Source organism: Pelodiscus sinensis, chromosome 6, assembly GCF_052426305.1.
Source record: "Pelodiscus sinensis isolate ZL-2025 chromosome 6, ASM5242630v1, whole genome shotgun sequence".
NCBI classification, from domain to species: Eukaryota; Metazoa; Chordata; order Testudines; family Trionychidae; genus Pelodiscus; species Pelodiscus sinensis.
In genome coordinates, this window is record NC_143057.1 from 82,138,058 (window position 1) to 82,153,347 (window position 15,290).

General features: G+C 37.5%; 1 protein-coding gene across 5 annotated transcripts in view; it reads right to left on the reverse strand.

Moving 5' to 3' along the window:
• The window catches only part of MSH3 (mutS homolog 3), a 220,513-nt gene that overhangs the window by 124,194 nt on the left and 81,029 nt on the right, over window positions 1-15,290 (reverse strand). For all 5 annotated transcript variants that reach the window (XM_075932217.2, XM_089779326.1, XM_089779329.1 and 2 more), the window contains 3 exons: window positions 14,705-14,819; window positions 8,479-8,563; window positions 7,725-7,834 (listed from right to left, as the gene is read on the reverse strand). In XM_075932217.2, coding sequence (XP_075788332.1) covers window positions 7,725-7,834; window positions 8,479-8,563; window positions 14,705-14,819 — 310 coding nt within the window. The remainder of the gene's footprint in view (window positions 1-7,724; window positions 7,835-8,478; window positions 8,564-14,704; window positions 14,820-15,290) is intronic.

Below are 15,290 nucleotides of genomic sequence, written 5' to 3' on the forward strand. Positions count from 1 at the left end.
AAAACAGTAGAAAAAATTACTTCTTGCATCTTACTTAAAATTCTCCTGCTAATACATTCTAGAGTGGTTTTTGCTTTTTTTATAACAATGTTACACTGTTGACTCATAATTAGTTTGTGATCTGCTATGACCCCCAGATCCCACAGTGCTGCTTTTTATGCAGTTATTTCCCATTTTGTATGTGTGTAACTGATTGTTCCTTCCTAAGTGGAGTGCTTTACATTTGAACTTGAATCATCTACTATATATTTTAGTTTGTCTCTGTTTGAGTGTTTGTTCAAGAACTCCTCCTAAATGGTAAGAGCTAGGACCACCAAATTCAGTATACAGCTTCCTCTTATCAGACCTTAAAGAAATGTAAGGGTTTGGTTGTGCTGGGGGAAAGCTGCTGGAATCCCCTTCATTACTGTCAAAACGTGGAGGTGAAGGTCCAGTGTGCTGAATTCCTCATTCTGGCTCAGGAGAACAGAGGGCAGGTAAATTGTGCAGTTTGCTCTTGCTCCCTGACATGGATAGGAAGGGGAACAGCAGATTCGAACCCCTCTTCCCCACATTCCTCCCCTACACACACCACCAACAACACCCTGTATTGAGCCACACATCCAGACCCCTGCCTTGACTACTGTTCCCCTCCACATTCCCACCCATGCACAATAGTTTGTGGGGTTAAAGATAGTGGGATGCTACTCCATTTCAGAAAGAAATAAGGATCAAAATGTTTCCAAGAAATGCTTCTTCATTTTTCTTAGTGGAAGAAAACTACAGGTTGGACCTCCCTTGTCCGGCATCCTCAGGACCTAATGAGTCCCAAATGAGGGAATTTGCTGGACCAGGGGAGGTCCCTCTTCTGATGGCCCATGCCGCCCTGGTACCCCCAGACTAGAGCAGCCTGGCCCCGCTGCTGCCCCAGCCTGGGGCTTTCTAGCTGCTGCCAGCCCCACTGCTGCTATGGCTGGAGGGGCATGGCTGCAGCTCCACAGCTAGGGCTGGCACTCTGCAGCCACTTGGCTCCGTGGATGTGACTCTGCAGCCCTAGCAGGGGCTGAGGCAAGAAATCCACAGCTGTTGCTGGGGTTGCAGCTCTCTGCCCATGGCCAGAGCTCCACAGTTGACACTGGGGTCACAGATCCCTGGCTGAGGCTGGAACTCCACAGCTGCCACTGAGTCATAGTTCCTGCTCCGACTGCCGCTCAAATTACAGCTCCCTGGCCATGGCTGGAGCTCCCTACTGCTGAGGCTACAACTCCCCGCCATGCCACGTCCCCAAGTCCCAACACTGGGCTCCCGGCTGATTTCCCAGTCCCCTCTACCACGCTCCTACCCTACCATGCGACCTCCCTGTTGTCAGACCAGAGGTTCCCAGTTAAGGGAGGTACAACTTGTAGTTCAAATTGTCCTGTGGTTTATTCTGTTTGCTGTTTGAACAAAATAGGTTTGCTTACATATTTTCTTATTCTTGTGTGAAATTCACAAAAAAGAGTTTTCTATTAATTTAAGACCACTAGAAGTTAGACATCTAAAGCTCATTTTCATAATATGTGCATAGCAAATAATAGCTTTATAATTCAATGATTCATTACACCCAAATGTTTCCCAAATGGTGTTCCACGGAACCCTGGGGTTCTGCGAAGTGAAAATTAGGGTTCCACGAGAAAACTCCATTACAATAACATTTTTGTTTTTAAATATGCGCAATTAAACTAAATGTTGATCTCATGTCCTTGTTAAGCATTTATTTATTATCATCCTTACTTATTTGTCATCTACTTTTTCAGCTCCATATATTAGACTGTTATTAGAGGTTCCACAAAATTCTTTCGAATTTAAAAGGGTTCCATGGCCAAATAAAATTGGGAAACACTGTATTATACTATAGGTACATAGCAATTCCTGTGTAATTACAATGTGGTTATGAAGTTTGATACTTGCAATTATCACTAATTCAAACAACTAGGTATTTAATTATGTGAGCGAATTACTATAACCACCACTCTAGTTTGATATTTAATACAAGTGTCTTTGAACCCAGGTATATGAACTGCATTGCATTTTATGCTGTAATTACTTTAAATTACTAGTGAACATTTACATTATATGCAATACTGAAAATGTCAGGTATCAAGAAGTATAATGAAAGTGGGATTGCACTATAATTACTATGCATCTTCAGTGTAAATAATTATACTGTCATCTAATAATAAATTAATCCCTTCCTTTCAGGTTCTGTTCCCCTGTTCTTCTTACACAGAAAGACAAACTAATACATCTCTCAATCTAACAATTATTCTTTTTTTTTTAAATGCACTTTTACCCTAAATAACTGAAACATGAAGCCTATGGAAACAGTGTTCTTGAATGGATCTAAAATGATTACTAGTAGTACGCAAGTTTTATGAATTTCTATTGCCACATCTGTTAAAAGAATGTGCAAAATATCCAAATGATAATCAAGCTTTTTTGTTTATATTCAAAAATAAAATGCATTTCTGCCATTTGTGCCGATCAAGGGACTTGTTAGCTATGTTAGTATGAATGAATGAATGAATGCTGCATTTGCATGGGGATAAAAAGTGTATACAATGGTACCAAAAACACAGCTAGCAAACTGAATAATTCGTGTAAGCATGATGCAATCCTTTACTTTACTAACAAACTTTAAGATCTAAGAAATATGTTATAAACCTTCACTTATGCAGTTAATACTGATAGTGACGCCATAGAATCTTTCATTTTAGGAGGAAAAATTAGTTCATTATAGCCTATCGTAAGATTGAAGTATTAAGCCAAAATCATTCCTAGAAATGAACTCTATGATTGAAATGGGTTTTCAGTGAGCTTTGGATTAAGGTGAATCCTCAAATTCACTCAGATAACTTGTTCTGCTTGGCTATCTTACTGTGGAGGCCTGGGAGCAATAATGTAGTTAAGTTTAAAAAAAATGTCCATGATAATTTTAAATTTGGACTCCCACTTTCCTCCTTCTTCTCTACTCACTCACTACATTTAATTTGAAACACCTGTTTTGGTATCTTGGCCACACTGTAATTTTAGATGGGAAGAATCTGAATTTGCTTTTATTTGAAGAGACTTTAATATAAATATATTATAATATATGGATATATACCTATTTCATAGAACTGGAAGGGACCTTCAGGGGGTCAATCAAGTCTAGTCCCCTGCCCTCAGGGCAGGACCAACTACCATCCCTGACAGATTTGCCCCAAATCCCTAAATGGCCCCCTTGAGGATTGAACTCACAACCCTGGGTTTAGCAGACCAATGCTCAAACCACTGAGCTATCCCTCCAGTTACTATGGAACTGTAACAACAGTTTTCTACAGAAGAATAACCTTACAGTTTTTCTAAAGTGCCCTAGCTCAAAAACTAAGCAATCTTACTTTACTAACTTCAAATGTCTTCTATGCATCAGTGTTTGGTGAAGGCTTGTGTATATTTCTGATTTTGCTATTTCAAAACTCAGGGCATTAGTATTATCTATCACAATATTAGTCATTTCTCTCTCCAGTCTGCTCACTAGTATCAACGCTATTCAAGTACAGTTTTGATTCATTCCAAAGTATCTAGGCAGTATTTCCAACTGAGACAAACATAGGCAAGGGAACTAGGGGTGCGCTCCGGGGCTCCTGGCCTAACATCCATGGTCCTGATTATGCCCCAGCAGCTGCTCCACATGCCCAGGCTCTGCTCCTAGCCACAGATGGTGGGCAGGGGCAGCACAGGGTAAAGGGGGGGGGGGAGATGTCAGCACCACACTCTTAAAAATGTTCCTGTGTCACTGAACTCTAATGACAAAATCATTGTGAATGCCACATTTATGAAATTCAGATATCACAAATTTATACTTTACAATTTTCATCCACTTATACCAACATGTCCTACAAAACTTGTAAAGCTCACAACTAACCCCAGTTGAAAAAATAGAGGGATCACTAAAGATTTTAAAAAACAGTTGGGGCCACTGTGAAAACTCCATCTGTGCTTGGTTCCTGTTCTAGCTCTCAGTCCACTTCTGCTTCCAGTTTAGGCCTTGATTCTGATATTAAATCTTGCAACGTTAAAGACTGCAAATGGATGAGGATAATGCAAATCACAAAATCTAGAACACAAAAACATTTCAGAACACACAGCACATTCTCAATCAATCAGATCCAGCCATGGAACAAATTTTCAAAAGATATTAGACTAATGCAGAGAGTCTGTAAGGTCATGTTACAAAATCATTCTCTTTGATGGTGCTTTCCTACCATAACCAGAATGGTATTTACAACAAACACCAGCACTCTCTCAGAAAATCCTACCCTACCATCCTATAACTTAGGCACAAAGAAAAGCCAAAGACTCCACAAAGCCCACTTTGGACCCAACTATGCCAATCTATTAACCTGGTAGGCACTCAGTGCCATGGCAAGGGACACTAAAATAAAACCCTTAGATAAATAAAGTAAATATATTTTAGTTATGTTTCTAAAATGTATCATGCCTATAGTTTGTCCACTCTTCATCTGCTCACCACTATGACCTATTCATTCATCCATTATTCTTTTCCACATTTGCCTACGAATACACTCTCATTTATGGCATAGGCTTGAACAAGCATCTTTCAATTCATCCTCCATTTACATACCAAAGATGTTATCTTTCCTGTGCCCAGATTCCTGGACCACGTTATCTTGTACATACTCGTGAAATCTAGAATCCCTTCAATTCTTCCAGAATCAAACAAAACAACCACTTTAATGCAATGCTCCAGATTCTATAAGTATCCCAATAAAACTCAGGTCATCTGAAGAAGTGGGCTGTGCCCACAGAAGTTCATGATACCATCTACATGTTTTGTTAGTGCTACAAGATCATTTGTTGTTTTTTAAGTTTACCCAATAAAATAGGCATATTAAGTGACAAATTTCTTAATATTGTATATTAATCTTAATTTCTAGTTTAAGCACCTACTCACAGTTCTAAGTGTTATATACACTTAAATTATACAACAAAAATAATATATTCGTTGTACAATAGATTTTTGCACAAGTTATGCCAGACGCATTTCTAGACCTAATATGATCTTATATTTGACTTCCCTCTAGAACTGTTGAGAGGATGACAATTCCATTTTGGGGTAACTTTTAAGATTTTGAAATTTATTTTTGTTCCTTTGAATTACAACATATAGTAAAAAAACAAGAGAGTTCCAGATATATTTTCTCTGCATATACCTGAGTGCATGTTAAAAATAGTGCAGAATCGAATGGAATTAATACAGACAGACAGAAATGGAGAAACTAAGGAAAAATTAATTACTTTTGTGGCTTCACTTGAAAAGAGAAATGTGAACAACTGGTTTGAGCAGAGGACGACTTCTTACACTGAGAGGAAAGTCCTGGGAGGGAAAAGACTCTCAGTGCTAGTTCTCTTCCTGTCTCAAATCAAAGACCACCTGGGAGAAGTGCAGAGACTAGGATTGCAGTCTACTAAATTTGGTTTTGCTGGAGTGTAGGAGAGAACGTGGTTGGCTTCAGAATGTTAAGCTGGTCTTTAAACTTCTAAACAGCTGCACACCCCAACTTGTCCTACTAGTTCCATCACTATCAAGCTATTGTGAATATATGACAGATGTGTCTTTCTTTCCCCTCTTCAATGCTTAGGACTGCAGTGGGGCCAGCGCCTTAGCCCTGGCACCTTTTGCTGAAAACAACCCAAGCAGTTTCAAACAGGCTGTATGGTTCCAGAAGTGTCACAAAAGAAATTAAGTAAATGTTTTAAAATTATTTTAATAAAATATGATATGACTGATATATAAAGATGGTCATACACCAGGATTCATTTTTACACCAAATGAGTTCCAGAAGTTGCATCAACCTTTTATAATCAGAAAAGGTCAGGCATATAATATTTAGCTCATTAAAATCATATGATAGATTGAAAGATGGGAGCATATCAAATGTTAAGTTTAATTTAAAAAAAAAAGCATTCAGGGTGACCTTAGGAATTACCGACAAACGAGAGCCTTACTTTAGTATCAGAAAAACTGATTCAACTAAAAAAAGTTATATAAATACTCATAAGGAATATGATATTATACAGACTCATTAGCATGGCTCTATAAAAGAAAACAGTAACTCATCAGTATATTGCTTCAGTAACTCATCAGTATATTATGTTTTCTGAGTACGCAAACAAAACAGTGGAGAACCAGAAGATGCAATTTAGTTGGATTTTTAAAGAGTCCCTGACAAAACCATATGAATTTGGATCTACAGACTAGGAAACTAAGCACTTATGAATTAGGAGGTGAATAGCTTTAATGGATTAGAAACTGACTGAGATAAAAAACAAAGAATACAGTAGGAATAATGATTAATGAGGAAAAAAGCAGAAAGATAACAGTGGGATACCCCAAGATTCCATTCTAAATGGGTAAAAGATGGCAAATGGATGGAAATTTTTAAGGTAAAATAATATTTCAGATAGCCTTGTCAAAACAGATCAGTGAAGGCAACTGTTCAATTTTCAGCTGTAGTCAAAAAAGCACGCAGAATGTTAGACTGTACAAATAATGGGATAGAAAATAGCAACGTTATATTTGATGGTAGGTCCGCCTCTGGACTACCAGGTTCAATTCCCATATCCTCGTCTCACTAGATAAAAGAAATAGGGAAGTTCACAGAAAGGAACTAAAAATAGTTAAAGGAATGGGAAGACTTCATTATTACTACTAATTATTTGTATTGTAGGACTGCTATAGAAGCCCCACACAGGATTTATGAAGGCAAATTAGAAAGATGAACACCGTTCAGTTCAAAGAGGAGAGGAACAACAAGGAACATAATCGAGGTAGTGCCAAAAAATGCATTTTCAAAGAAATTAAATCAAGTGTTCCTATTTACTCTGCCATATAATTACAAGAACAAGGAAACATTCAATGAAATTCAAGGCAACAAATTTAAAACTGATAAAAGGAAATATTTTTCCTATATGACACATGATTTACAGAGATAATAAAAATAAAGTAAAATAAAATAAAATAAAGTAAAATAAAATAGGGATCAGCAATGTTAATGGTAAACCGGGTGAGGCTTACTGTGTGAGGCTTATCAGTTACGGTTAACTGGTGTGGGCTGGAGCAGCCCCTAGGTCTGACATAGGCAGAGGGCTGTTCCACTCCTGTGGGGCCCACCACAGGTGGGGGGCCACTTCAGCCCAGTCAGAAGCAGGAGCCTCCCCAGCCCAGCTCACTCCTGTTTAGTCAGTTAACAAGTTAACTGATTAACTAATGAAAAAGGATTTTACATCCCTATTATGGATATTAAGCCCTTACATTTCAAGGAATAGGCCAAGCTATAAATGGCAGAGAAAAAAAAACTTCCCCTACGAGCTGTTTATTCTTTAAAGTTTCCGATATTGGTCTCTGTCAAATAAAAAGATTCTGGTCCACATGAACCACTGCTCTGATTCTGTAAGATAATTTCTGAATTCCTATGAGACCACTGTTACCAAAACTTAGTAATGTGTACTATGGCAAAAGAGAAATTGACAGATTTCTCATGTTTACAATATAACAAAACATGAAGATTACACTTTTACCAGTTAATTATGTATCTTAATTTTGCTTTGGATCTCAGATCTTATGAAAAAATAAAGTGTTTCTTAGCAAACACTATGATTCAGAAAGCACAGACTAATTCTAAGATAAAGAGTTACTTTACCTGGATTTCATGAGAGGTTGTGTCACCCATTTCTTTAGCTTCCGACGTCCAAAAGAAGTTTTAGTATGATCCAAGACCCACAATAGGCTGCCTTTTGTTTTCATATCTGTCTAAGGTAAAAATAGCAACTGTTCTTTATTAATTTAATTGAATAATCGCACATATATCTAAAATAATTCTACCAATCCAAGTATTAAATAAAAAACATTAAGTTTAGTTTTTCCATAAAATAAACAAGTCCCTCTATTTTCACTTGTATGCAAAAGTGTTATATAAAGAGCATCAGAAGATATTTAAGATTTTTTTCCCTCTTTTTTAAAGCATGTTTTCTCACAATATGGCCTCACAAATTAATTGCAATGAATTCTACAAACTAAATTATATTTGTAAGCATGATCAGTGACACAGAGTTTAGGTAAAACAACCTCCACAGTAAAATAATCTAAATCAAGTTCCTCAAGAGCTTCCAGACATAAGGGCCGATTTTCAAAAGCACTTGTGGCAGTGGCAGCCTTAACTCCCATTCAAAGTCAATGAACGTTGAGGCCTAACTGCCATTTGTGGCTCTGAAAATTCTCTCCCTTTATAATGTTCCATTTAAAAGCATTTAAAGTTACCGGGTGAAATTTCTGAATGGCCATAGGGGAATTTAGATGCATGGTTTCTATTAACTTCAATAGAATTAGTGTATCTTAATTCTATGGGCAGCTTTGAAAATAATTCAGCCTTTATCAATAAATAATTATATTTTTACCTGATTCTGTAAGATTTCCAGATTTTTCAGTGTTGTCCCATTAATTGTCATGTATTCAGCTTCACTTGATAATTGTTTAAAATTACTGTGAAAAATATTTCATAGGTCAAATTGCAAGTGCAGAAAGAGACATCAGTGAAACACAAATATCTTGCATCAAACATCAGCTGTATGGTGGAAAAAAATCAAGTAAAGATGGAAAGCAAATAAAAAAAACTACAGGTTGATCCTCTCTAGTCCAGAACACTCTGCCCCAGAAACATCCGCCCTCTGGAATGATTTTAGGTAGCGCCAGACATCCACTTTTCACGGGTGTGGCTAAGTTTTCCACAGTCCTATAATGTTTGTTTACAGCCACCAGTCCTAGATCTCTGTGTTCTGTGCTGTTATTTAGCTCTTCTTTACCCCTAAATGTCCTCTAACAGCCCACTAAGCAATGGATGTGTTGGTAATGCTGCTAGACAATACTCCCGTGGTCAAGAAAATTCTCTGGGTCAGAACCAATAAGTTCCCAAGGGTGCCAAACTATAGAGGTTCAACCTGTACCAATAAAATATCTATCAAATAAGGATCTTCATCATGTGACTGATAGGGAAAATAAGGAACAGAATATCTGAGCAACTAATCCAAGGTTGCATAATGATTTAATAAGGGAGCTCAAATAAAACCAATTCTCACATTTCTAGTCCAGCACACCAATTCCTAAGCACCCTCCCATCTGCAGGCCAGCAGGAAAATGAATGACTGGCATTTCACTGGGGTCCAGAAAGATTTTATGATGTTTCAACGGGAGAAGAGATTTACTTCTCTCCATCTAAACAACACGTGTAATACAAATAATACAGATATGCGGAATTCTAAGGATAGATTTTATCATAGTCTGCTATCACAATTATTAGGGAGGAAACAACTATCAGAATGTGTTTAATGATTCCATCCAATATTTAATATGATGTTATCATGGATCAAAGTAATATCGCCTTGACTTCTTGACACAAAAATCCTGCACCTCCATTGTTATTGGTACCAAGAAGGTCCCTTGCTGCTGCTGCGTCATAGGGGCAGTGGCTGCAGACTGCCTCAATAGCAGCCTGAGTGCTGGAGTTGACAACTCTATATTAGGTGCAATCAGCTCTGGGGAACACCTCTTCTCCGGTGACCCTTTATCCCACATGCTTGCTAGTTGACAGTGCCAAAGAACATGACCATTTGGATGAGTCCTTGGAATCCCTTTGTCGGTTTCTTTTTTGGCACCAGAGAAGCAGATCAACACCATGACATGTCAATGTCTGCAGAAGCACTCCTACTCAGAGTTGATGGACTTAATACCCACTCCAAGCGGGAAGGCTTGGAAGGCAGACACAGAGAAACCTCCATGAGAAAATGACACAGTCTCACCTCTCTATCCTTTGTTCTGGACTTAAAGTTCCTGCAGATGTGATAACTGTCAGAGACATAACCCTTTCTAAAGCACTAAAATAAGAATGAGGGTGAGTCACCATCTGGATTTTCTGCAATTACTACAAGGCTTAAAGCTTATAGACAAAGCATTCCCTAGCACTGGACATCAGTACCCAGAACCAGTAACTGACTGAACTTCCAATCATATTAACTAAATAATGTAAAATTAGATAAATACAAAAAACCTCATTAGGGCTGTCATGCATAGGATTTGTATTGGTCCTCCGCACAAAGGGGTGAATTTCAACTTTGAGAGTAAAATTATTGAGAATAACCCAACAAATTTTCTCCCTTAAAACTCTTCTTTTTTAGTTTATGAAGGTAAAACTATTTTCAGATGATATCCAAAAGGCATACATATGATTTATTTCTGACTGCAGATCCTAAAAGGAGAAGTTGCATCACCTACTAACCAACAGCCCCCACTGTACTCTCTAAATTACTCAAATTGGATATTTCTTCAGAGGTTGATGAATTCCCTCAAAGTAGCTGACATTAGACTCGAGAAAATGGTGCTATAAGAACTAAATCAATATGAAGACTACAACCAGCATACCCTTTAACTGTTGAAAGTACTAAAGATAAAGGGGGGAGAATTTAAAATGTGCTAATGGGAACTAGGCACCCAACTCCCACAGTTTTTCAATTAAAATTCAGTATCTAACTGCCCTTTATGCCTCTGACAATCTCCCACTAGATGTTACTCATCCTTTTTGTAAAAATCTCACAGAAATAAACGATCATCTAATCTTACAATATTATAATAAGAAAATATTCGTAATATAGAAGCATATTCTTATTCGCAGTTGAATTTAAAAGCCTCTCCTGAAGAGTAATAACAAAATCTGGAGTACTTACTCAGACTTTAAGGTCACAAGGGACCATTATGATCATCTAGTCTGACCCCCTGCACAGTGCAGGCCACAGAATCTCACCCACTCCCTCCTAGAATAATCCTCTTACCTATATCTCAGATATTGAAGCCTTCAAATACTTTGAAGACCCCAAGATGCAGGTAGAATCCTCCAGCTGTGATCTGTACTCCATGCTACAGAGGAAGGCGAAAAACCTCCAGGACCTCTGCCAATCTACCCTGGAGGAAAATTCCTTCCCAACCCCAAATATGGCGATCAGCTAAACCCTGAGCATGTGGGCAAGACTCACGAGCCAGACACCCAGAAAGTTCTCTATAGTAACTCCTATCATCCCTCCATTGATGTATTTACCACTGATAATGAATGGTCAATTAGTTACCAAGATCATGTTATCTCATCAAACCATCCCCTTCATAAACCCATCTAGTTTAATCTTGAAACCAGATGGATCTTTTGCCCCCACTACTTACCTTGGAAGGCCGTTCCAGAACCTCACTCCTCTAATGGTTAGAAACCTTCGTCTAATCTCAAGTCTAAACTTCCTACTAGCCAGCTTATATCTGTTTGTTCTTGTGTCCACATTGGTATTAAGCTTAAATAATTCCTCTCCCTCTCTGGTATTTATCCCTCGAATATATTTACAGAGTGCAATCATGTCCCCCCTCAGCCTTCTTTTGGTTAAGGTAAACAAGCCAAGCTCCTTGAGTCTCCTTTCATAAGACAGGTTTTCCATTCCTCGGATCATCCTAGTGGCCCTTCTTTGTACCTGTTCCAGTTTGAATTCATCCTTCTTAAACATGGGAGACCAGAACTGCACACAGTATTCCAAATGGGGTCTCACCAGTGCCTTGTATAATGGCACTAACACCTTCTTATCCCTACTGGAAATACCTCGCCTAATACATCCCAAGACTGCATTAGCCTTTTTCACAGTGGTGGCTCACAGTCATCCTATAATCAACCTGGACTCCGAGGTCCTTCTCCTCCTCCGTTACTTCCAACTGATGTGTCCCTAGCTTATAACTAAAATTCTTGTTGTTAATCCCTAAATGCATAACCTTACACTTCTCACTATTAAATTTCATCCTATTGCTATCACTCCAATTTACAAGATCATCCAGATCTTCCTGTATGATATCCCGATCCTTTTCTGAATTGGCAATAGCTCCCAACTTTGTATCATCCGCAAATTTTATTAGGACACTTCCACTTTTGGTGCCAAGATCAGCAATAAAAAGATTAAATAAAATTGGCCCCAAAACTGATCCCTGAGGAACTCCGCTAGTAACCTTCCTCCAACCTGACAGTTCGCCTTTCAATATGACCCGCTGTAGTCTCCCCTTTAACCAGTTGCTTATCCACCTCTCAACTTTCATATTAATCCCTATCTTTTCCAATGTAACCAATAATTCCCCATGTGGTACTGAATCAAATGCCTTACTAAAGTCGAGGTAGATTAGATCCACTGCATTTCCTTTATCTAAAAAACCTGTTACTTTCTCAAAAAAGAAGATTGGGTTGGTTTGGCACGATCTACCTTTTGTAAAACCATGTTGTAATTTGTCCCAATTGCCATTAGCCTCAATGTCTCTAACTACTTTCTCCTTCAAAAATGTTTCCAAGATCTTGCATACTACAGATGTCAAACTAACAGGCCAATAGTTACCCGGGTCGCGTTTTTTCCCTTTCTTAAAAATAGGAACTATATTAGCAATTCTCCAGTCAAATGGTACAACCCCTGAGTATAGAGATTTATTAAAAAATGTTGCTAATCGACTTGCAAGTTCATGTGCCAGTTCCTTTAATATTCTTGGATGAAGATTATCTGGGGCCCCCGATTTACTCCCATTAAGCTGTCCAAGTTTAGCTTTTACCTCGGATATGGTAATATCTACCTCCATATCCTTAGTCCCATTTGTTATGTTGCCATTATCCCTAAGCTCTTCATTAGCCTCATTAAAGACTGAAGCAAAGTATTTGTTTAGATATTGGGCCATTCCTAGATTATCCTTAACCTCCACTCCATCCTTAGTAATTAGCGGTCCTACTTCTTTTTTTGTTTTTTTCCTATTTCTATGGCTACAAAACCTTTTACTATTGGTTTTAATTCCCTTTGCAAGGTCCAACTCTACCTGACTTTTAGCCTCTCTCACTTTGTCCCTACATGCTCTAACCTCAATAAGGTAGCTTTCTTTACTGATCCCTCCCATTTTCCACTCCTTACATGCTTTCTCCTTTTTCTTAATCACCTCTCTGAGATGCTTGCTCATCCAGCTTGGTCTAACACACCTGCCTATAAATTTTTTCCCCTTTTCTTGGGATACAGGCTTCTGACAGCTTCTGCAACTTTAACTTAAAATAATTCCAGGCCTCCTCCACCTCAAGAGCACTTCATGCAAGAGCATTATCTCTTTAATTATGTGGGGAAAAGTTATCTTGACAACTAGTTCCACTATTCTCTAAGCAGTCTGAACTGATGTTTAACAGTTTGCAGGCACTCTTTATAATTCAAATGAATGTCTTTTTGTCCACACCTGCTTCCATTAGATCTATAAACTTCTTAGACCAGAAGTTGTTTCTCACAGCACATGGTATGTTCATTAACTCATCAATACATGCTCATTGACCTGAATTCTTTCTGCATTTTTAAGCTGTCTGTCAGTGTGGAAGAATCATTTATCTGCTTTATGTAGAATTGTCATTTTCTGCTATCTGATACTAACCACATAAAATGGATTTCTTTTCCAGAAATTAACCTTGTGTAATATTGTACTGATATCTTTAATGTTTATTTTTAATATGATGGAAGTTGTAAGTTGGCCCAATACTTTTTTTTATATAACAGGTTACTAATAATGAGCAGAGTTCCAGGAAACAAGTAGCTACACATGTCCTTCCAAATCTAAAGAGAAAGTACATACAATGTGTTTGTGAAAAACAAAACAACATCAGAAAGGCTCATTGTCATGTAAAAATGTATAAAAAGCAGAAGCAGATTTTTGTCCACAAAACAAATGAGAAGTTGAGAATGAGATGTCTAGGATTTATTAACAAACTTTTTCATTTCCCCTGACAGTAGCCATTTCCGCAGCTTGTTTGTTAATTACTTTTGGCTGTAGTACAAGCCAATTTAAATAGAGCTGGTACTGACTACAAGTGAATTCTTTCCTATTTCTAAAGATTTTTATTGAATATCACTTGGTGTTTTGTTGGTGTTAATTAGGAACTCAACTGTAGAACATCATGTATACAAAGACCAGGTTTATCACAGAAGCAGGTGGATTAAATTTGAAGAAAGGGAAGTTGCCAGCTAGCATTTACAAAATGGCAGATGGCTAAGGCCCTACTTCATTCACAATACTGAGGAAATTACAGAACCCATAATATTAGGCTTCAAACCACAATTCTGATTCTAGTTAGATTACTTTGTACATTTCACAATTTTGCATATATTTTGAGTATGCAATTAGCAGTGCACTAACATTCAATACCCTGTAAAATATCTAAGGCTTAAGTGACTGGACTTGCTTTCTACAGTAATTGTGTTAAGACTTTTAGTCTTTTGAATGTTAAATTATAGGTGTTTTAAAAATTAATAATATTATAGCTGCAGCAAAATGTCTGATTACCCAAAAAAAATTAGCAAGCATAATATATTATTTAAGTATTTGTATCATTCCAGACAATTTTACTTAAACAAATACGTCTACTCTGGCTTTTCTAAATTACCACTATTAAAGGCTCATTATTACTTTTCCACAATTTTCCATGTCTTGTTCGCAATTCAGACACATTTATTTGAAGACCATCCTGCAATTCAAATAGAAGTTTATTATCTATAAGGCCCTATCATTATTTTGATTTTCTGTGAATTATATAAAACCACTTACCTAGGGTTGTATAGTATCTTTTCCAAATTAAATTCTTTGAGGTACATGATTACTGCTGCCAAAGAGCAAATCACAGGCTTATCCAAGTTAAGGATTACAGATAGTTTCTGAGAACCTGCAAAAATATTATTTCCTTTATTAAATAAGTGTTTGCCACTAAAACATTAGACAAGATAATCTATTTTCCAATTAAGTGAAGCAGAAATCGAAGATTAATTGTGAAAGTGTTAAAAACATTGCTGGTAAAACAACAAAAAAACCTTTTAAATTAACATTTACAAACTAGGACAACAGTTTACGTACTTCTATGTTGTTCCAATGCAAGTGGAGATATAAAATACTGCCATCTTGATATAGCCAATTGCAGGATTGAAGCCTTAATCTGTAAATCCATAAACCATACGGATTGATAATCAGCAATTTCTAGGGGATGGCACTGGCTTTGTGGGGTGCACATGTTTGCCCATGTAAATCAGATCCTATTCTGTAAAGTTGCTTTATGAAAGTGGAATTTTGCTCTTTCACTATTACGCTCTACTATAGCCTCTACCCCAATACCAATACTGTAAAATGTTGTAACAAAAGG